We start from the raw sequence: 21,468 nt of genomic DNA, 5'->3' as shown, positions 1-21,468 counted from the left end.
CAACTGTCCATCGGTGCAGGGAAAAGTAAAAAAGAAAATCGAAGCGGGGTTGGATAATCCGCATTCCCAGCAACCAAACCCGGCCCGCTGGTCCCTACCTGCCCAGAATTCCTATTGCCTTTCCTGATCAAATCCCTCTACAAGAACATTTACGGCTTGTTTTGTTTGCACACACAAATCGTTAGCTGTACGTTCATTTTGATAAGTTGATGGGCACCAATAGACCGCATATCACGCACTCGTCGATCACTGGATTGCTAGAAGAAAATGAAAAAGATGACCGCCTTTTCTCAAATCCTTCAATTTGCAAAGGACGTTCATTTTTTATGAGTCTTCTCTTCAGTTTACTGGCTAGTACCAAACAAAAAACAAGCAGATGTGTCTGCTGCCTCCGTGGCTTGCTTAGCCAGGTCCTACTAAATCCAATATGTGCTGTGGAGTTGAGCAACCCAGCAGATTACTATGCCGATTTGCCGTGTGTCACGGTAGTTTAATTACTGCGCTAATTCAACTATGAGCATTCAATTGGTTACAACTTGTACAACAATGTCTCAGGTGGCATCGTCAAAATGTCATCACGAGGCATCATGAAAATGTCATATCATTACCGTGTGTAAGAAGAAAAAGAAAAGCTAAAAGTTGCACTTTACACTACAGATGACTTGAGTTCCCTCAGACTTGTCTTCTGCCAATTAAGTTAAACTGTTCCGCGCAGGAAAAAAGCAATATAAAATATAAGGCTGGTGCCAATGCATCACCCGGCCCACTATAGCCTCGCTACGTCAGCTTTTACCCTCACTCTCACCCCACGGTGCCAGTGCACGGGCTATAGTGTCAGCTCTCACTTCTCTCTCCTCAACATCATCATTTCTTTTTCAGATTAAGTTATTTCACTCAAATTTTTTTAGATATTCAAAATAATGCAAGAAAATTATTTTATTCAACTCAAAATGTTACCGATTACATAATAATTAATAAAATTGCATAATAAATTTTAAAAATTACATAAAAAATAAAAAATAAATTCTACTCCTCTTCCTCTTCCTCTTCCTCCTCCTCCTCCTCCTCGTCGTCATCATCTTCCGGACCAAGCTCTTTTTCCACCATCTGGATGGCCTTCGCATGTTTGCGCTTTCCTGCTTCGTTCATGTCGGCGGTTGATCGGTCTTTCATTTTGTTCCATTGCTTGAGTAGCTTAGCCTTCACTAAACCATTCCACATGTTCTTCATCGCGAAGGATTTACTTGCTACCTCACTGCTTGATGAGGATTCCTTCCCCTTCCTCCTATCCTTACGTGCCGCGGCCTTGGCCCTATCGCGGCCCGTTGGACGCTCCTCCTTCGTCGTCGCCTCGCTAGAGCTGTACTCACCAGAAACTCCCAGACGGCCGTTCCACTACCAGGACCATGTTGTCCTTTCCACTTCGCTTCATTGCGAACAGCTTCCCACCAGTGGTGCCGTCTGAACGGCTGAGTCACTCTTTTGTCATTCGCGTACCTCTCCATTGCCGCCTTCATGACCATTGCATCGTCTGCTCCACTCTGACGTAACGCTTCTTCTTGGATGTGGTATGCATTGAACAGGGACACCTCCATTGTTGTAGGTGTTCCAATGATCCTTCAGTTGCTTCGAGGTCCGACGACGGGCAGGATCCGAGGTAGAGTTGAAGGTTGCAGCTATCTGACCCCAAAAAATATTGTCGGTCTTGCAATTACCAGCGACACATTCCTTGGAGTTAAAAATCCAAGCATGAACCTACCCCGAAATAGGTATTGTTAGTGAAAAATCCAAGGAAGAACCAACCCCGAAATAAATATGTGATGGGTAAGTAAAGTAGTTTTTCCTCATCCGTAGTTATCCAGTCAAGCCTCCTTGGACGCGTTGGTACGATTGTTTTCGCGGCATCGGACTCCAAGCTTGGAGCACTGGCTTCAGGAGGTGGTGGGGGGTACGGACCATATGGTGCGTATGGATACGGGGGTGGAGCGTATGAACCGTACGAAGGTGGTGGGTAAGGAGGTACAGTCCCACTCCCGCTACCTGTAGGTGGAGCATGTGGAGGTGGTGGGGGGTATGGATACGGAGGCGGAGGGTATGAACCATATGGCGCCGGAGGTGGAGCGTATGGCCCATATGGCTCCGGAGGTGGTGTGCCGGAGGAGTATAAAACTCGGGGAAGCGGCGAAGAACCGACATTGGAGCGACGATGTGTTGGAGAGACATCATCTAGGTGTACTGGTGACCCGTCGGGCTGCAAGAGATCCGTGAACGAGGTCATATCTGGAGTCCAACCAGACATGGTGGAGAAGATATGAGAGAGTGAAGGAGATGAATGAGATGAAATGGGTATGGAGTGAGTGAAACCATATGGGGGGTATTTATAGGGGGTGGGGATGAAATTTTGGGGTTTTTTGCTTTTTTTCAAAAAAAATTAGCTAGCAACGGCTACCCCAACGGCTAGCTGACGTGGACGAATCAGATCGCGCCACGTCAGCTAGCCGTTACCCCCTCCCTCTCGCCCACGCTGTCGCCCCGTGCTGCCAACGCTGCCGCCCCCCTCTCGCCCGCCTGTCGCCTCCCTCTCGCCCCCAACGCGGGCGGTAGCGGGCGCTACCGCCGGACGGTGGATCCACCGCCCCGCGCTGCCGTCTCGCCCGCCTATCGCCTCCCTCTCGCCCCGTCGCAGACGGTAGCGCCCCTCCTCCAGCCTGCGTTGGCACCAGCCTAAGCTTCCTGCGTCGCTTGCTTAGCCAGGTCCTGTTATCTTCTAGGTAGCTATTCTTAGACTTATTATACTTGATTCAACTTGGAAACAAATATTATCTGGACGTAGTTAAAAAATCTGATCACTTGGAGACCTCATTGTTGGGAAAATGTAACCGGAGACGTAGTTAATTTTTTTAACATATTTGGTGGAGTTGTGCAAATGGTAGGAAAAACAGTGTATTTATTGGTAGGTTGAAACAAATTAGCTTACCTAGCAGATTATTCTGCCGATTCATCGTATGTCATGGTAGTTCAGTGCACCGATTGAAGAGCGAGCACTTTTTTCAACTGTTTGCTTGTTGTACAATAATGGCTCAAATGACTAGGCTTGGAGCTATTATACTTGATTCAATTTGAAAAAAAAATTATCTAGACATACCTACTAAGCAAATTCCAACAGTTGAAAAGTTTCACCCTAGCAGAAACTGGAGACCTCATCTTTGTGAAAATATTACAGAAGATGTAGTTAACAAATCCAACATTTATTGTGGAATGGTTGAAATGGTAGGAAAAAAAGTGTATTTATTGACAGACTGAGATGATCGTCTTTTCTCAAATTTAAAAAGACGATTTGTTCTAATGAGTCTTCCCTAGTATCATGGATGGGCTCGGCAGGGACCAAAGAAACACAAGGGTGCACACATATGGATACGTGCGTAGGTATGATTGTGCACACTTTAAAAAATGTATTTTTTTTCAAAAGTTTGCTAATTATATAACAATAGCTCAAGTGGGATGTTGTCATCACGAGGCATAAATGTTATCACCCTAAGCTCGAAGATCAGGTAGAGTCGGCGGAAGAAGAGAGAAGGGAAGAGCCTATATTGTACTTGCGGAAGAAGATGCATTTGGTTTAATATTTGATTTTAGTTATTTTTTGTTTTGTTCATAAGACAAGTTAGTAACGTACTTTTTCAGCTGTTATATCGATCTACCTTTTTGTTGGGTTTCCTCCATGCCAACTAAGTTAGAAATCCATCCGTGTCCAGTCTCAGATGCAATCACAATAACAAGTTGAAATACAAACAAGTACAAACCAAGCCACAAGTTATAGCAAAAAACAATCAAATCCCAAACCATAGAAGAGTGAAAGGGACGAGGGATTCAACCCGCTGAACACGTCACCAGTTGACCGAGAATTTAGTGAATTCACGGTCAGCCGATCAGCAGGAGTGTCCCTTAGTTATTTATTTGTGCGGCACACCGCTAGCGTACATGCATCTATGTAGCCTAATATGGAGTCTGCCCCACCACGTTACCCGGCGGGCTGTAGTCACATATGATATACACGCCAGCGTTGCCATCACAGACGACACCTTGGCAGCCTATGGCCTTTGTGTCCCTCCACACCACCTGCTTGTATGCATCACACGACTGCCCGGAAGGCGCGGAGCAGGTGTTTGTGGCGTGGTCGTAGTACTACTTCTGCGACACCCACAAATTCACGGCATCCAACATATTCCATTCGGAACCGGTGCCCACGAAGACGTTCTCTCCGTATGGGTGGCCCAGTGGAGAGAATATAGGAAGGCAGTCTGCGCTGCGTTTCTGCGCGAACGCATCTGCGTACGTCGCCACCGTGTCATCCCACGTCAGTGGTGGCACGCCCACGTTGGCGCGCACCGTGTTGTGGGCGTCCAGGATTTCCTGCACCGTGTCCTGGGCGGTGACGATCATGGCGGACGCGAGAGCTAAGATCAGCACTGCAGCTAGCTGCTTCGGTGAGTACTGCATCTGCGCCATGCCTTGCTACAAACTTAAGGAAATAAGTATGTGTATGTCTGTGTGAGGTGATGAGATAGGTTTCCAGGTGAGTTGTGTATTTATACTAGTGCACAAGCTAGCTTGACGGGTAGCTTCTATAAGTAGCTAAACTTGGAGTCATTATACTTGAGTCAAATAGAAAAAAGAATATCTCAACATACTAGGCAAAATCCAATAGTCCAAAACTTCAACCCAATAAGTAATTAGGAACCTCATCGTAAGGAAGAAGTAACCAGAGACATAGTTACAAAAATCCAACATGCACCGTGGAATTGTGCACACCGTGAAAAGAAATATAATATATGCTTTTATTGGCAAGATGAGAATTAGCTTTGGGGAAAGCAGCTTAATTTGCCAATTTATCATATGTAATGATAATTTTAAAAGCATTTAATTACTTACTACTTCCACAAGAATTTCTCAAATGGCATCATCAATATTTCATGACGAGGCTGGCCTGCCCATCTGACCATAAACAAGTGTAAGAAGGAAAAGACTACGCTTGCCTTAAACTTCGCCCCATGCCAATTGTGGTCAACTCTCGGCCGGTGCGGGGAAAAGTCAAAAGAAAATCTAAGCGGGGTTGGATGATCCGCCTTCGCAGCAACCAAACCCGGCCCGCTGGTCCCTACCTGCGCAGAATTCCTATTGCCATTCCTCAAATCCCTCAACAATAACATTTGTGGCGTGTTTTGTTTGCACAAACAAATCATTAGCGATACGTTTCGTTTTGATGAGTTGATGGGCACCAATAGATCGCAGATCATCACACACTCCTCGATCACTGGATCGCTAGAAGAAATGAAAAAGACGATCGCCTTTTCTCAAATCCCTCAATTTTAAAAGACGAGTCTTCTCTTCAGCTTACTGGCTAGTACCAAACAAAAAAAAAGGATGCTTCAACGCTGCATGTACATATGAATACGCTGGATGTACATATCAATACGTGTGTGTCCTACTAAATCCAATATGTGCCGTGGAGTTGTGCAAACTGCGAAAAAATGTTGTTTACTAGCAAGTTGAGACGAATTAGCTTACCAAGAAGATTACTCTGCCGGTTTACCGTGTGTCACTGTAGTTTAATTAGTGCACTGATTCAACTGTAAGCGTTCAACTGGTTACAACTTGTACAACAATGTATCAGGTGGCATCATCAAAATGCCATCACGAGGCATCATGAAAATATCATTACCGTGTGTAAGAAGAAAAAGAAAAGCTAAAAGTTGTACTTTACACTACACATGACTTGGCTTCACTTAAACTTATCTTGTGTCAATTAAGTTAAACTGTTGGCGCAGAAAAGCGCAAAATAAAATCTAAGCTTCGACTCAAAACAATGGAGCCGTGACGATGAGTTGCGTATTTACACTAGTGCACCAGCTAGCTCGATGGCTAGCTCCTCTAAGCTGCTAAATTTGGAATTATTAGTAGGAAGCAGCGGCGTGTCGCCACGCCGCGCCCGTTTGGTGGTGGTGATGGCAATGCATGGATGGGATGCACAAAATTATTGGTAGATAGCGTCATTGTGAAGGCACATTCATATAAGAATTTATTATCTGATATGCTCGATCGGTAAGAAAAGTAAAATTAAAATGGAGGCCATAGTTCCACTGAATTTACAAGCATAGAGGTAGATATAATCATTTGTACTCTTCAGTTTGGAAAAAAAAATACACCACTAGCCAAATATATAGCAGAGTTTAACATTATTTGCGTAAATTCAAGAGGTATAATATTGGGAATATATTCAACGGATGTTTAATTAATTCAGTTGCAAATATTTATTCAGATAATATACCTTTAGATTCACCAAAGACTCATTATGAGGACATTTAAATAAAAGGCTTCAAGAAATTTGGGCTCTACTCTATTTAACATTGGAACAATATCTTATTTACTGTATGTTGAAGGAGTAATTTGGAGGATTTTACATTGCTTACAAAAAACAGGGAGATATATATAATATTGAAAAGTTATACTTTTACAATAAACTAACCTCAAGGTTCATGTCCATCATGTATGATTTGTTTTCATATTAGGTAAGGGGGAAATAAAAAAGGAAAACACACCCAGACACATAAGTTGAGATCGTTAATTACACATAAGCTGCGTACATGAACTAATTAGTGGAAATGAACCCCATCATCTTTGTAGCTTTCATTACGTTCGTCTGTAACTTTATGTGAATTCATCACACACAAAAAATTTATGTGAATAATATTCTATTATCCAATTTCCCCCACGTAATTACATACATTTCGTTTATGTACCATATAAGAATTAAAGTAATCACAATTGTAATTTGCAGATATTTCGGATCAAAGAAAGTTCACTGAATATTTTATATAGATTTAGATTAAATTTCATAGTGAAAAGTTAATGGTTCAGAGGGTATTTTTACATTTCCCAGTATAGATTGGAGGCCATTGCGTAGGTATTTTGCAAGGAAAAGGCTGAAGCGGGAGGGAAAAAAAAGGCCCCCGCATCGCTCCGCTCTGGTCGACACGGGTGGCGCCGAAAACCCTAGCTAGCTACCCCTCCCCATCTGTCCCCTTCTCCATCGCCGCCGCTAAGAGGAGCCCGCCGGCAAAGCCCACGCGCAGCTGTCAAGGACCGCGGCGGTGGGGACCTTGCTGCCCCCGCTAGTCGGGGAGAGCTCTGGCAATGGAGGCAGCGGCCTCGGGTGGTGCGGGCGGCGCCGGCGGTGGTAGGGGCGCTCGTCGGTGTGCCATGTTTTTCAAATTGTGAGTAAATATTTGTATTCCTAATATGAACATACGTGTGTGTACGTGCTGCCTCTATGACTTGCTTAGCCGGCCAGGTCCCCCAAAAAAAAGGCAGGTTGAGACGAATTAGCTTACCATTCAGATTACTCCGTGTTTCATTGTAATTTAATTAGTGCACTGATTCAGCTGTGAATATTCAACTGGTTGCTACTTGTACCGGCCTCAAGTGGCATCATCAAAATGTCATCACAAGGCATCATCAAAATGTCATCACCGTATCTATACCTAATAATAAAGGGAGAAGTGTTTCCGTGGTATGGTACGGTTAGTTTTCGTCGTCCGTCGTTCGGTTGCATCGTCCGTCGTTCGGTTACATCGTCCCTCACGTGTTCGGTAGGGTCTGTTCGTGTTGGAGTCCAATCCATCGTATCCACATCGTGAACCTACTATTATATAGCGACCACGATGAGATCGAACCCCACGAAAACTTCTCATTGCCTCCAACAAAGCAACGTCTCCGCAACACGTACGTCGTCCTGAGCCGTTGCATCAAGCGCTCGTCGGTCGCCAGGGAGCCGAGATGGTACTTGCCATCTATGATGCCGGAGGCCGGGTACAGGACGCCGACGCCGAAACAGATGGCCTGGTTTCGTTTCCAATGTTGTCCACTTGTCCTACATCAGCTGGATGCCACCGATCGTCATCGAGGCTGATGCGGAGAGAGGAGTAGATGGTGCAGATGATGGGGAACCAAGGACAGGACACGCCGGTGGAAGGCTCCTCGAAACCCCACGACGAGACGCCCACGGTCCACAGACGGACGACAACGCTGCGGCATGCCGTTCAATCCCCTACCAGCAGCCATCACGAATCTGCCGATGCAACAGCCCGATCAGCTGTCCCCGCCACTTTCAGATGCAACCACCCGATGAGCCATCGTCCGCCACTTTGTCCTAATTCTCCGGCATCCTCCCAACGCCGTTGCCTCCTACGGTCCTACCTCGCCCCCTCGAGGCAAGGGCGTAGTGTGACGGCTTTTTGTGAGGCCATAGTACGGCGTTGCGCGCAGTTTTAGGGCACTCGGCCGCGGTAGCGACTAGCGACGCCGTTTGAGCATGCAGAGCAGCGGCACAAGGGAAAACGACAGTTATGATGTCATCGTCTGCTTTTCCTCTCCGTTCACCCGTGGCCACCACAGCAAACTCTGATGCATCTTTGTTGCTATGGTCCGTTTCGTTCGTCCAATTCTTCATCTAAAGCTTCGTATCGTACGTCAGCTGCACTTCGTACGATTCAAGAGAGACGGAGTTTAGGTCGAACCAGATCGAGCGTACGCTCCAAACCAGATGTCGCAGAGTCCGGCTTCCATCCGATCGAACTTCCAGTTCGCTTAGCTGCACCCCACGCGCGGCGCGACTGATCAAATAGCCGGCCGGCGGCCCGCTTTGACTACTTCCTTGAAGCTGGGCGTCGGGCTGCTTGAGGAGCCACGCGGCCGGCAGCTCGCAATGGCCTGCGACAAGCTACGAGGGCGAGGTGAGACCGCCGCCGGCTCACCATTTTCAGCGACAAGCCGATAACCAACGCGCGAATGGCGCGATCGATAATCTCCACGATCGCCGTGGATCTGAACGCGGTCAAGAGGGTACAGTCGGTCCTTCACTTCATTGGCGGCGACGTAATCGGTGTTTGAATTGACTTGGTGGCCGCGTCTGCCACGCCGCTCGGCAGCTGATCTAGCGCAGCCTCCGCTAAGCACTAAGTCTACTTTATCATGGAGCGTGGCCTGAACGGTTGAACCTGCCCCAAGTCAAGCCGTGAGAGTCCCACGGAGGCAGACATCCAGGTCACGTTCACAGACGTCAAAGCTGAAGCTCAGCTCATTGCTGGTCGCAGTGTAGGGGCGCGGAGATAAGTGTGGTGCTTCACTAAATCTTTCTCGATGGTCTTTGTTTTCACTTTTTAGATGGTTGATTCATGTCGCAACTTTAGCCGATCCATGAACCTGTGAGCGTTTTGTATTCACAACTATTTACTCTTTTTGGATGATGCAATAAAAGGCTATGTGCATCCTTTGGATGCAGAGGCCGGGGATTTCCCCCATTTCTAAAAAAAAAAACTAAATCTTTCTCGAGGCTTTAAGTTCTGTGCATATTGAAATTATTTGGCTTGCCCCCTATTATTTTGTGACTATCGTGGCTCTTGCAATGTGATACTGCGTGGTGAAATAGATGATACCATGTGGTCCTGCGAGTGGATTCCTGCATATGAGAGATGGGGTTGCCCCTGCTTATCAGTTTTCCGTTAAGACCAGATTTCGCTAGCTATGCGCGTCTTCAAAACTGAAACAAAGTTGGCTCACTGCTTGTGACTTACTACAAATTCTGATTTCAGACGTTCATTGAGGGAAGGCAGCTAAAAGGTAACTTCTAATTGTTTGATTTTTGTTTCAAATACACATATAATGTCTTTGAATTATTTGGAGGTTCAAAATTCAAAAAATGGAATTTTTCATAGGGTTTTTGATCCAATGCCAAACCATTACAAACATTAGTAGCAATTTTTCAATATAACTTTTCTCCAAAAATCAAACCAAGTAAAGGTTGGGCTGCGTCAGTTTTTTGGTTGCAATGCTCGGGCAGTTTTTTGGTCGCCTTGTTGTCCGCATCCTTTTGTCTCGCCTTCGGAGCAACGCGTTTGTACTGGCTTGTTTCCACTCGGACAAACATCATTGATACAATTCATGTGTGAAGCCCCTTCTCGTGATGATTAGCGTTGTGTGAAGCAGGTTGATATCGACCGGTGATCAATTAGCCCCGTGGGGATTTCAGAGTGACCATCCATGGACTCGCTCGATGGCTTCTAATCATATAAGGAGGCTGCCACCCGCTGAAGCCTCGCTATGTATGTTGTGGCGTTTGTGTGGGAGTTTTCACTTGTATGGAGTCTTCTATGGGTTTGAGTTTATTTTGACGGAGAAGCTATCACAGGTTAGAAGCTTTCTTTTTATTTTCCAAGTGAACATATTTTGCTTATCCGCAGCAACGCGCGGGCATTGTCCTAGTAAACAAAACGAGTTAAGCTTTTCTTGTGCCAAATTGTGGTAAAAAAAAGTCAAAAGAAAATCTAAGCGGGGGGTTGGATGGATCGATTGTATATATCCTGGCACGCCAACACCCTTGACGGCTTGTGTAACAATGTAAAAGAAATAAGAAACGAGAGCACGATCATTTCCTTCCAGCTCTAGCTTAACCAGGTCGTGGCTTCACCTACGGTCCTACCTCCATCGTGGCTTCTTCTACCTCAAAAAATAAACAAGCATATTGATGGATAACTACATGCTAGCTCCTTCTTTTTCTTTGGAACTAAACTTGGTATTCTGGCAGATATATGGCTCTAGTGCCATCAATCATCCTTGTGTCTAACATTAGTTGCACGCTCAGCATATTTTGAAAGCAGCCAGCTGGTCGTTGGCTCTTTTTCTCCCTTTGGAACTAAGCTTGGCTTGAGCGGTTACTTCTCACCCTATAAATCTGACGATGACATTGGCACAACGTGAGCATACTTCCCTCTATAATGTAAGTTTTCACGCGGACGCGGACAAGCAGCTGGGGAGCGCGGCAGGGCTGGTGGCGCAGGACGGGAAGTTGTGCTCCTAGCTACTCCGTCTACCTCAGCAGACCGCGGAATGAACACCACGTCACAATCTGTTGTTGCGTTGGAAACTTGGAATGCACACCTTCACCTCTGGCCTCTGGCACCATGCCCTAACGAATCCCGACTAAGCAATGCACGCAGCTCCTCAGACCGCTCCCTGGCCCCTCCACCTCAACCTTGGACGAAGACGGCTCCATGCAACGCAGCCGACGGGTATTCTCGCGCTTAGATTACACTGGCCGTGAGTACTGTTACGGATTTGGTGTCTCCTCTCATGAGCTCATACGTGCACAAGGTCATATCTCCCTCATTTCAATGGGGATAACCTTGCACCAGAACGATGTTGATGCATGCACAAGGTCATACCTAATCACCTAGTTTAGTATTTGTTGCGGAATCCATATCCCTCTTTCTATTATGTACCATATGATGTCTAAGGTCAGGTAGAGTCGGGGGGGGGGGGGGGGGAAGAAGAGAGAGCGGAAGAGCCTATGTTCTACTTCGGGAAGAAGTGGCGTTTGCTTTTTTATTTGATTTTATTTCTTTTATGTCTTGTTTATAAGCCAAGATAGTAAGGTACTCTTTCAACAGCTATATCGATCTATCTTTTCGTTGGGTTTTTTTTCGATGCCAACTAAGCTAGAAACCCATCCACCCCAAACATCTTACAATCATAATAACAAGCTGAAATACGAACAAGTACAAACAAAGCCACAAGTTATAGGAAAAATACAAAAGCAATCATATCCCAGAAGGATACAAGAGTGGAAGGGATTCTACCCACACAAACACAAAATGTGGGTTTTAATCAAGAATTTAGTGAATTATTGGTCATCTGAGCCCTCTAGGGGTGTCCTTAAGATATTTATTTGTACAACACACCGCTAGCGTATATGCGTGTGTAGCCACATGCATACTATGTACGTAGACTAGTATGGAGTCTGGCCCACCACGTTGCCCGGTGGGCTGTAGCTACAAATGATAAACACGTCAGCGTTGCCATCACAAACGACACCGGCGCGGCCAATGGCCTTCGTGTCCCTCCACACCACCTGCGTGTAGTGCTCACACGACTGATCGAGAGGCGTAGAGCAGGTGTTGGTGGCATGAACGTGGTACTGCTACAAATATTAACGGCATCGAACATATTAAAGGCAGCCACGGTGAGTTGTATATTTAAACTAGTGCACAAGCTATCTTGACGGGTAGCTTGTATAAGAAGCTAAGCTTGAAGTAATTATACTTGATTCAAATGGAAAAAAAATTCTCCAAGTATTAGGCAAACTCTAATATTCCAAAAGTTCAAACAAATAAGTAATCGAAGACATCATCATCGTTAGAGAAAAAATAACCAGAAACATATTTACAAAAATCCAACATGAGTCATGGAATTGTGCAAACTGTGAAATAAAAAATTCATTGGCCGGATGAGAAATAGCTTGCCGCGCAGCAGATTAGTCTACCGATATATCACGTGCGGTGATAGTTTAGTACAGTACATTGATTAAGCGGTTTCATTTGTCATTCAAATATTTGCTACTTCTACAAAAATGGCTCAAATGGCATCATCAAAATTTCATGACGAGGCATTGGCCTGCCCAGCTGACGATAAACAAGTGTAAGAAGAAAAAGACTGAGCTTGCCTTAAACTTCCAAACCCCGCTGGTACTTATCGCCAAAGGAAGCATAACCCTTGCTAATTAATTGATAGTACTATTTGCTTTTTCCTATGAAAACTGCCTATCCTGTGATTCGTGAAGGCTCGATTGCAGATCAGCACGCACTCGTCGATCACTGGATCCCTAGAAGAAAATGGAAAAGACGATCGTCTTTTCTCAAATCCCTCAATTTGAAAAAGACTTTTCGTTCTAATGAGTCTTCCCTAGTATGGATAGGCTCGGCAGGAACCAAAGAAAAACAAGCATGCTTCGTCCGCTGCATACATATGAATGCGCGTGTAGGCTTGATTGTGCAAACTGTGAAAAACAAATATATTTACCGGCAGGTTGAGACGAATTAGCTTACCAAGCAGATCACTCCGCGGATTTACCGTGTGTCACGGTAGTTTAATTAGTGCACTAACTCAACGGTGAGCATTCAACCAGTTGCAACTTGTACCACAATGTCTCAAGTGAGGCATCATCAAAATATCATTACAGTTAAACAAGTGTAAGAAGAAAAAGACAAGTTAAAAGTTGTACTTCACACTATACATGACTTGGCTTCCCTTAAACTTGGCTTGTGCCAATTAAGTTAAACTGTTGGCGCAGGAAAAAAAAAAGGCAAAATAAAATCTAAGCTTGGAGTCAAAACAATGGAGCTGTGTATGTGAGTTGTGTATTTACACTAGTGCACCAGCTAGCTCGATGGGTAGCTCCTCTAAGACTAGTCACAATAGGAAGTATCATGCACTAGTATCATGCACATGATACTATTTTATGATACTAACCCCACAATGCATAATATCATAAGATAGTATCATAGTATCATCATATTTAATGTTTTGTAGAATCTAAATGCAAATGTGTGTACATGATGTGTTTGCTATTAAGTTTTCTAGTTTTCCGTGCTATGATACGGTATCATATTATGATACCACTCTAATCTCTTACCTCATTAATTGATGTGCCACATCAGATTTTTACCAACATGGTATGCATGATACTACTTATGATACTCCCATTGTGGCTAGTCTAAGCAGCTAAGTTTGGAGTTATTATACTTACTTCAAACAGAAAAAAAGTGTATCTCGGCGTAGTTACTGGATTAAATTTCAACAGTAGAAAAGTTCAATCCAATCAGTAAATGGAGATATCATAGTTGTTGACGTGTACAAGTAGATTGCCTAACCTTTTTCATCAGTTCGGACTTTTGGTTGAAGTGGCTAGTGCATGAAGCTTAACATGGTATCAGAGCCCCAGGTCTCGAGTTCAAACCCTGGCTTTCTCAATTTATTCTAAAAATTATCTCCTCTCCCCACAGCCTCCTGCCGTGTGGCGTGTGGTCCCGGCCTTCTGCTGCCTCTCCTGCCGTGTGGTTCCAGCCTTCCGCTGCCTCTTTGCCTCTCTACATGTGTTGACTTGTCCTCTCGTCTCCCCGTCACATGTGAGAGGGGGTGTTGACGTGTACAAGTAGATTGCCTAGCCCTTTCCATCAGTTCGGACTTTTGGTTCAAGTGGCTAGTGCATGAAGCTTAACAATAGTAAGGAAAATGTAACTGGACATGTACTTACAAAAATCTAGCATGCGTCGTCGCATCATGCGAACGGTAAAAACAAATTGTTTTTATTGGCAGGTTGAGATTAGCTTACCGAGCAGATTGTGATAGCTGTAATTCAAATTCAATAAGATGGCTAAAGATGAAGCGAAGAGAGGAGAGGCTCGGGGTGAATTCTTATGGATCGTTGTTTCTGTCTATTTGTGCCTCTTGTATGTTGCTGTCGGCTAGGATCAAACACTTCATAAGATAATTCACGACGTTTGTAAATACTCTTTATATAGTGAAGTTTCCCTGGCCGGCGCTCTTGTTTTTCCCTCTCTTGGTTGTAAAATCTAGTGTTCCATTCTCCTGTTCTTGTTTGTTTTTCGTTATTTGCTTATCGCGTTCATAACACATGTTACTCCGTTGATTCATCGTGTGTCATGGTAGTCGGTGAGCATTTTTTTCAACTGTTTGCTACTTGTACAACTATATCTTAAATTTCGTCACCTGGGTGTTATTCCAAGCTTGGCTTGAGAGGCTACTATGCTCACCATAAAATACTCACGACGAGTTAGTCTGACCTTAGCCACAAAGCAATAGAAAAATGTATTCTCTTCTCTCACACGTCCCACATTTCGCCGGGGAAGGGCAGTTGAGTTGCCGCACGTGCGCGCATTCGAGGACGCATGGGAGGGGAGCGGGAGTTCTCTACCAAGTGGCCGGCCGCGCGGAAGCAGAAGAGAGCGCCGCTCTCAAGGCCATCAAGAGTGACGAGCCACGCGAACACGGAGAAGAGGTGGTACATGACGTTTTTGAAGAGGCGATGGCACCGGACGGGAAGTTGTGCTCCTTCTCCGCCTACCCTAGCAGCACCCGAACGACACCACATCTGGGCCTTCGGCACCGTGCTCTCAAGAATCCCGGCCGTGCTCCTAATACCTTTCCGTCAGCCCCTCCACCTCTTCTTCAGATGAATATGACAGACAAGGCAAATGAGGTATAAATAAGAAGAAGCAGATATTTTCAAGCAGACTACAGGAGCTAGGAGCTGAAACTCTCATATACAAGACAATAAAATCTGACTTGGAATGATACTTGGGGTCAGTGTTGCTGTTTCAAGTTATGGATCTCTGTAGCGGGATTTTTCTTTTTGTAATTTTTTTCTCTTTTTTTGACTGTGTGCATTTTTTATGTCATTAAGACATGATGTTATTGCAGAGGCTGGGTGCAATTGTTATCTACGTGATATTAATATATGATCTTTATCGAAAAATGCGTGTGCACAGATGGTTGAGGTCGCCTGCCGTTTTGTTGACGCCTTAGCCGCGCCGCGTGTGTATGGATCGGCACTTGATTTTAACTGAGCGATTTGGCTCGGGGTGCAGGATTTGTTTGCTGATTCGATCTACTCCAAGAAATTAGGAAATTTTGTTTGCTGATTCGATCTACTCTAAGAGAACTGGGGAGCTGAGCTAGGCAAGTGAAAGGTTATTCAATGTGAAGACAATTTTAGTTCCGATGCAGTTTTCCTACCTGAATGTGATTGCAAGTGATGACAACGAGGTTCTCAGCTGGTTCAATGCCCGCCCGGCAAACATGCAAAAGCTAAGTTTGAGGGGCCAGTTAGACGAAGAATCTTTTGAAGCTGTAAGTCAAAACTTGTATTCACTGCGTCTATCTTTGTCACGGCTGATAGAGGACCCTCCGCAATACCTTTCTAGGTTGTCAAATTTGACGGGGCTATTTTTGTCCGAAGTTTTCAGTGGAGAGCAGCTGATGTTCCCCAGCCTCAAGGTTCGTTAAGAGACCTTCCTCATCTGGAGCGGCTAGAGATGGAGGAAGGTGCTATAGCGATTCTGGAAAAATTTGTACCTAGTCAACCTCAACAGCATGACAGGTGCCCCCACATGGCATTGAGTTCCTCGTGAACCTCCAGCATTTAGACTTTCAAGAAATCATCTCAGTCTCAGTCCCTGGAGTTCTTCACATTGCTGCGCCAATGTCCTAGAATCCGTACTGTGGGCCACCGAGTCCGGCATACTCTCCGATATTGACAGCTGCTTCTGCTTGTTGATCCATAAACTGATAAAAGTGTATGTGAGTCACTCAACTGCCAACCTTTATTTGCACTAGTACTCGTTTCCTCATGAATATTAGCTAGTAGGTTAACTTTTGTTGATGCAGGCTGTTGGCTACATGTGTAGCTCGCCGGAAGGAAGACTCGCCGCTCCTCTTGTCAAAGGTTCGACGACTGCTGCTACATCTCATGTTCCAACTGGTTCACTTTTCTGCTGCTACTTTGTGTTTACAGCAAAGAAAAATAAAACAACTTGCAAAATCTTGTATTGGTGTGCTTTTGATGTGTTTTACATGGCTTTGTAGTAACGTACCACGGACCATTTGCTTCTTTCAACTGTGTACTGCTTTTCTTGGCATTTTGTTTTCTTATACTTTACTGAGACTGTTATGAAACCAGTTGGCCCATGATTTCATAATGATGGGCATTCATTTTAATTTTCATATACATGGCTACTGCCGTAGCTGCTGTAACTCACTAGCCAGTCGGCATCCTGGATACAGTACTGGCTTGTACATGCCCTGTTTCAGAGACAATTTGGATCCCAATTTAAATTTGTAATAGTCCATGTGATCCATAATAAGTGTTAGGGTTTAGTGCATAAATGTTTTGGAACAGAAAATTCTCCTTGGGAACTCACGGTAAGAAGTCCGTACACTTTTATGCATTCGCTGTTCTCATCTCTTCAGATTTATATAATTTCCAACATGAACTATTGCCTTTCCTTGAAGAGCAGACATTTATTTCGTTGCTGTTGAGAAACCACAGCTTTGTCTGTTCCTCAACACTGCAGGTTCTCGTACACGCAGATAAAGTTATCCTGCTCGACCGTGCACGTTTGTCATGAACCAGAATCGGTTGCTCGGTTTTGAATGCACCAGGCTATGTGTTCTTCTACACAATGTCTGAACTTCTCCTGTGCTTCTCCCCTGCTGTAGCCTGCAATAGAGAAACGCCCCTTCTTTTCTGTACCATCTGAGGTCTAGGTCGGGGAGAGTCGAAGGAAGAAGAGAGAGGGGAAGAGCCTATCTTCTACTTCGGGAAGAAGGGGCGTTTCTTTATTATCTGATTTTAGTTATCCTATTGTTTTATGTAGATCAGGAATGTATAATCCAAATTACTAATGTACTCTTTGAACTGCTATATGGATCTACCTTTTATTGGGTTTTTTCCATGTCAACTTAACTAGAAATCTGTCCATATCAAACCTCAGACATAGTCATAATAACAAGCTCAAACACAAACAAAATAAAAATTCAGTCACAAGTAATAGAAAAGAAAACAATCAAAACCCGGAACAATACAAGAGTGAAATGGAGGATGGGAAGAGGGAATCCACCCACACAAACACAAACGTGGGTGTCATCAGTCCGAGAACCCTTGAAGTGTCCATTATTTATTTATGCAACACGCTACTAGCATACATGCATGTGTAGCCACATGCTTATTACGTAGGTAGCCTAGTATGGACTCTGTCCCACCACGTTGCCCGGTGGGTCGTAGCTGCAGATGAGAAAGACGCCAACGTCGCCATCGCAAATGACACCGGCGCAACCAATGAACTTCGTATCCCTCCACACCAGTTGAGTGTACGCATCACACGACTCGCCGGGAGGCGCTGAGCAGGTGTTGGTGGCATGGTCGTAGTACTGCTTTTCCAACACCCAAAAGTCCACGGCGTCGACCCCCTTCCATTCGGTCCCGTTGGCCCCGACGATGTTCTCTCCGTATGGACGGCCCTGTGGAGAGAATTCCACCAAACAGTCGGCACGGCGCTTCTCCGCCCACGCCTCTGCGTACGCAGCCACCGTGGGGTCCCATGACACTGGCGGCACACTGACGTTAGTGCGTACCGCGTTGTGGGCATCCACCATGTCTTGTTCCATGTTCTGGGCGGTGACGATCATGGCAGACGCGAGAGCTAAGAGCATCACTACCGCTAGCTGCTTCATTGAGTAGTACTCCATCTACACTATGCCTCCCTAAAAAGTCAAGGCAATAAGTGTGGGTATGAGGGTCGATGAGATGGGCTGCCACGGTGAGTTGTGTATTTATACTACTGTCCACGCTACCTTGATGGGTAGCTTCTCTAAGCAAGTAAGCTTGGAGTTATTATACATGATTCAAGTGGGAAGGAAAAAAAGAAATCTTGACCTGGTGGGCAAATTCCAATAGTAGAAAAGTTCAACCCAATCAGTAATCGGAGACTTCATCGTTAGGATAAAGTACCCAGAGACCTAGTTTTCATATACATGGCTACTGCCGCAGCTGCTGTAACTCACTAGCCAGTCGGAATCCTGGATGCAGTACTGGCTTGTACATGCCCTGTTTCAGAGACAATTTGGATCCCAAATTAAATTTGTAATAGTCCATGTGATCCATAATAAGTGTTAGGGTTTAGTGCATAAATGTTCTGGAACAGCAAATTCTCCTTGGGAACTCACGGTAAGAAGTCCGTACACTTTTATGCATTCGCTGTTCTCGTCTCTTCAGATTTATATAATTTTCAACATGAACTATTGCCTTTCCTTGAAGAGCAGACATTTATTTCGTTGCTGTTGAGAAACCACAGCTTTGTCTGTTCCTCAACACTGCAGGTTCTCGTACACGCAGATAAAGTTATCCTGCTCGACCGTGCACGTTTGTCATGAACCAGAATCGGTTGCTCGGTTTTTTTTTTAACGAGGGCAAAAGCTTTGCCCATTCATTGATTAAGAAAGGAGTTCACAAGAAAGAAAAAAGGTTCGAATATAATTATTACAAATCACTCTCGCGGCATCAATTGACTCAAACTCTTAGCACCGGCTACCACCCAAAGGCTTGCTTCTTTTGTAATCCTATCAAAGATGACTTGCGACGTAGCACGCTTGTTCTTGAACACTCTATCATTTCTCTCATTCCAAGTCTCCCATATAATGAGCATGGCAAGTGATGCCACCCCCTACAGTTTTGTCCCGAGGATATCAAGTTCCACCATTCCGTGAAGGAAAGATTCGCCCAAGAGTTGGTGTGAATGAAAGGAATATCAAATCTCTCGTTAGCCTTTTCCCAAAGGCGTAAGTAGAAGCGGCAATGCATCGAATCCGTTGATCATCTTCTGGTTGCTCGGTTTTGAATGCACCAGGCTATGTGTTCTTCTACACAATGTCTGAACTTCTCCTGTGCTTCTCCCCTGCTGCAGCCTGCAATAGAGAAACGCCCCTTCTTTTCTGTACCATCTGAGGTCTAGGTCAGGGAGAGTCGAAGGAAGAAGAGAGAGGGGAAGAGCCTATCTTCTACTTCGGGAAGAAGGGGCGTTTCTTTATTATCTGATTTTAGTTTTTCTATTGTTTTATGTAGATCAGGAATGTATAATCCAAATTACTAATGTACTCTTTGAACTGCTATATGGATCTACCTTTTATTGGGTTTTTTCCATGTCAACTTAACTAGAAATCTGTCCATATCAAACCTCAGACATATTCATAATAACAAGCTCAAACACAAACAAAATAAAAATTCAGTCACAAGTAATAGAAAAGAAAACAATCAAAACCCGGAACAATACAAGAGTGAAATGGAGGAGGGGAGGAGGGAATCCACCCACACAAACACAAACGTGGGTGTCATCAGTCCGAGAACCCTTGAAGTGTCCATTATGTCCATTATTTATTTATGCAACACGGTACTAGCATACATGCATGTGTAGCCACATGCTTATTACGTAGGTAGCCTAGTATGGACTCTGCCCCACCACGTTGCCCGGTGGGTCGTAGCTGCAGATGAGAAAGACGCCAACGTCGCCATCGCAAATGACACCGGCGCAGCCAATGAACTTCGTGTCCCTCCACACCAGCTGAGTGTATGCATCACACGACTCACCGGGAGGCGCTGAGCAGGTGTTGGTGGCATGGTCGTAGTACTGCTTTTCCAACACCCAAAAGTTCACGGCATCGACATGGTTCCATTCGGTCCCGTTGGCCCCGACGATGTTCTCTCCGTATGGACGGCCCTGCGGAGAGTTTTCCACCAAACAGTCGGCACGGCGCTTCTCCGCCCACGCCTCTGCGTACGCCGCCACCGTGGGGTCCCACGACACTGGCGGCACACTGACGTTGGCGCGTACCACGTTGTGGGAATCCACCATATCCTGTTCCATGGTCTGGGCGGTGACGATCATGGCATACGCGAGAGCTAAGAGCATCACTGCAGCCAGCTGCTTCATCGAGTACTCCATCTGCGGCTATGCCTCTCTAAAAAGTCAAGGCAATAAATGTGGGTATGAGGGTGGATGAGATGGGCTGCCACGGTGAGTTGTGTATTTATACTACTGTCCACGCTACCTTGATGGGTAGCTTCTCTAAACAGGTAAGTTTGGAGTTATTATACTTGATTCAAGTGGGAAGGAAAAAAGAAATCTTGATCTAGTGGGCAAATTCCAATAGTCGCAAGTTTAAGCCAATCAGTAACCGGAGACCTCATCATTAGGATAAAGTAGCCAGAGACCTAGTTACAAAAATTCAACATGGGTCGTGGAATTGTGCAAAATGTTTAAAAAAACATGTATTAATATTGGCAGGTCTAAAACTAGCTAGCTTCTCAGCAGATTACTCTGTCAATTCATCTTGTGTGGTAGTAGTTTAGTACACTGATTCAACTGTCGGTTGGTGCAGGGAAAAGGCAAAAGAAAATCTAAGCGGAGCGATCGTTTCTAATCCCGACGTGAGGATCGCATATCGCTAGCTTCAGCAGTCTTGCAGCTGTGTGCCGTACAATTAGCTGTTGATTTTTTTTTACGAAACATAGTACAATCAAAGACGGTTACACATACGCGCACACATTCACCCCTATTAACGCATGCACGCACACCCTACCCCTATGAGCATCTCTGAGAGACTGCGTCGAAGAAACCTGATCTAGCGGATCTTGAGATTGACGAATTCACCACATGCCTCTCGATGTTGACGGAAATGTCACCTCCCACGGAACAAATATTCCGCCTTTCTATGAGACACCAAAGTGTCAAATTTGCGATTTGAACTCTGATGGGCTGGGGTACCACTTTCCTCCTAACCATCCAAGCACAGGTTGATTCTCCTATTGATATTTTTGTTTGGGAGCGTGCATGATCCAATTTGCATCTTAATGAGCAATTATAGTGATTTTTCTCTTTCATATATCTAAAATTGGTCATAAAATTATAAAAGCCTTCCATGTGTTCATTTTACGTTACCTAGATTTTTTTTTGAGATATTAACCATTTGGTGTGCCCAAATATATCCGGATCATCCCAATAA

At 44.9% G+C, this 21,468-nt stretch overlaps 2 protein-coding genes and 1 pseudogene across 2 annotated transcripts; all 3 read right to left on the bottom strand.

Moving 5' to 3' along the window:
• Positions 1–3,858: 3,858 nt before the first annotated feature.
• Positions 3,859–4,541, bottom strand: LOC127341537 (pathogenesis-related protein 1-like; annotated as a pseudogene).
• Positions 4,542–17,441: 12,900 nt separating this feature from the next.
• Positions 17,442–18,212, bottom strand: LOC127341512 (pathogenesis-related protein 1-like). Its single transcript, XM_051367383.2, has one exon. It carries the CDS (start codon positions 18,157–18,159, stop codon positions 17,653–17,655), a length of 507 nt encoding a protein of 168 aa, XP_051223343.1. The 5' UTR covers positions 18,160–18,212; the 3' UTR covers positions 17,442–17,652.
• Positions 18,213–19,835: 1,623 nt separating this feature from the next.
• On the bottom strand, positions 19,836–20,445 carry LOC127341521 (pathogenesis-related protein 1-like). The gene has a single exon (XM_051367392.2). The coding sequence runs from the start codon at positions 20,406–20,408 to the stop codon at positions 19,905–19,907; it is 504 nt and encodes a 167-aa protein (XP_051223352.1). The 5' UTR covers positions 20,409–20,445; the 3' UTR covers positions 19,836–19,904.
• Between the last annotated feature and the right edge of the window lie 1,023 nt (positions 20,446–21,468).

The sequence above is a fragment of the Lolium perenne genome, chromosome 1 (assembly GCF_019359855.2).
Source record: "Lolium perenne isolate Kyuss_39 chromosome 1, Kyuss_2.0, whole genome shotgun sequence".
Taxonomy (NCBI): domain Eukaryota; kingdom Viridiplantae; phylum Streptophyta; class Magnoliopsida; order Poales; family Poaceae; genus Lolium; species Lolium perenne.
The sequence above is the reverse complement of the archived record's forward strand: the minus strand, read 5'-3'. Positions and strand labels throughout refer to the sequence as shown.

Excerpts from the sequence above, each read along its gene's own strand:
- LOC127341512 (XM_051367383.2), bottom strand. The coding sequence starts at position 18,159 with ATGGAGTACTACTCAATGAAGCAGCTAGCGGTAGTGATGCTCTTAGCT.
- LOC127341521 (XM_051367392.2), bottom strand. The coding sequence starts at position 20,408 with ATGGAGTACTCGATGAAGCAGCTGGCTGCAGTGATGCTCTTAGCTCTC.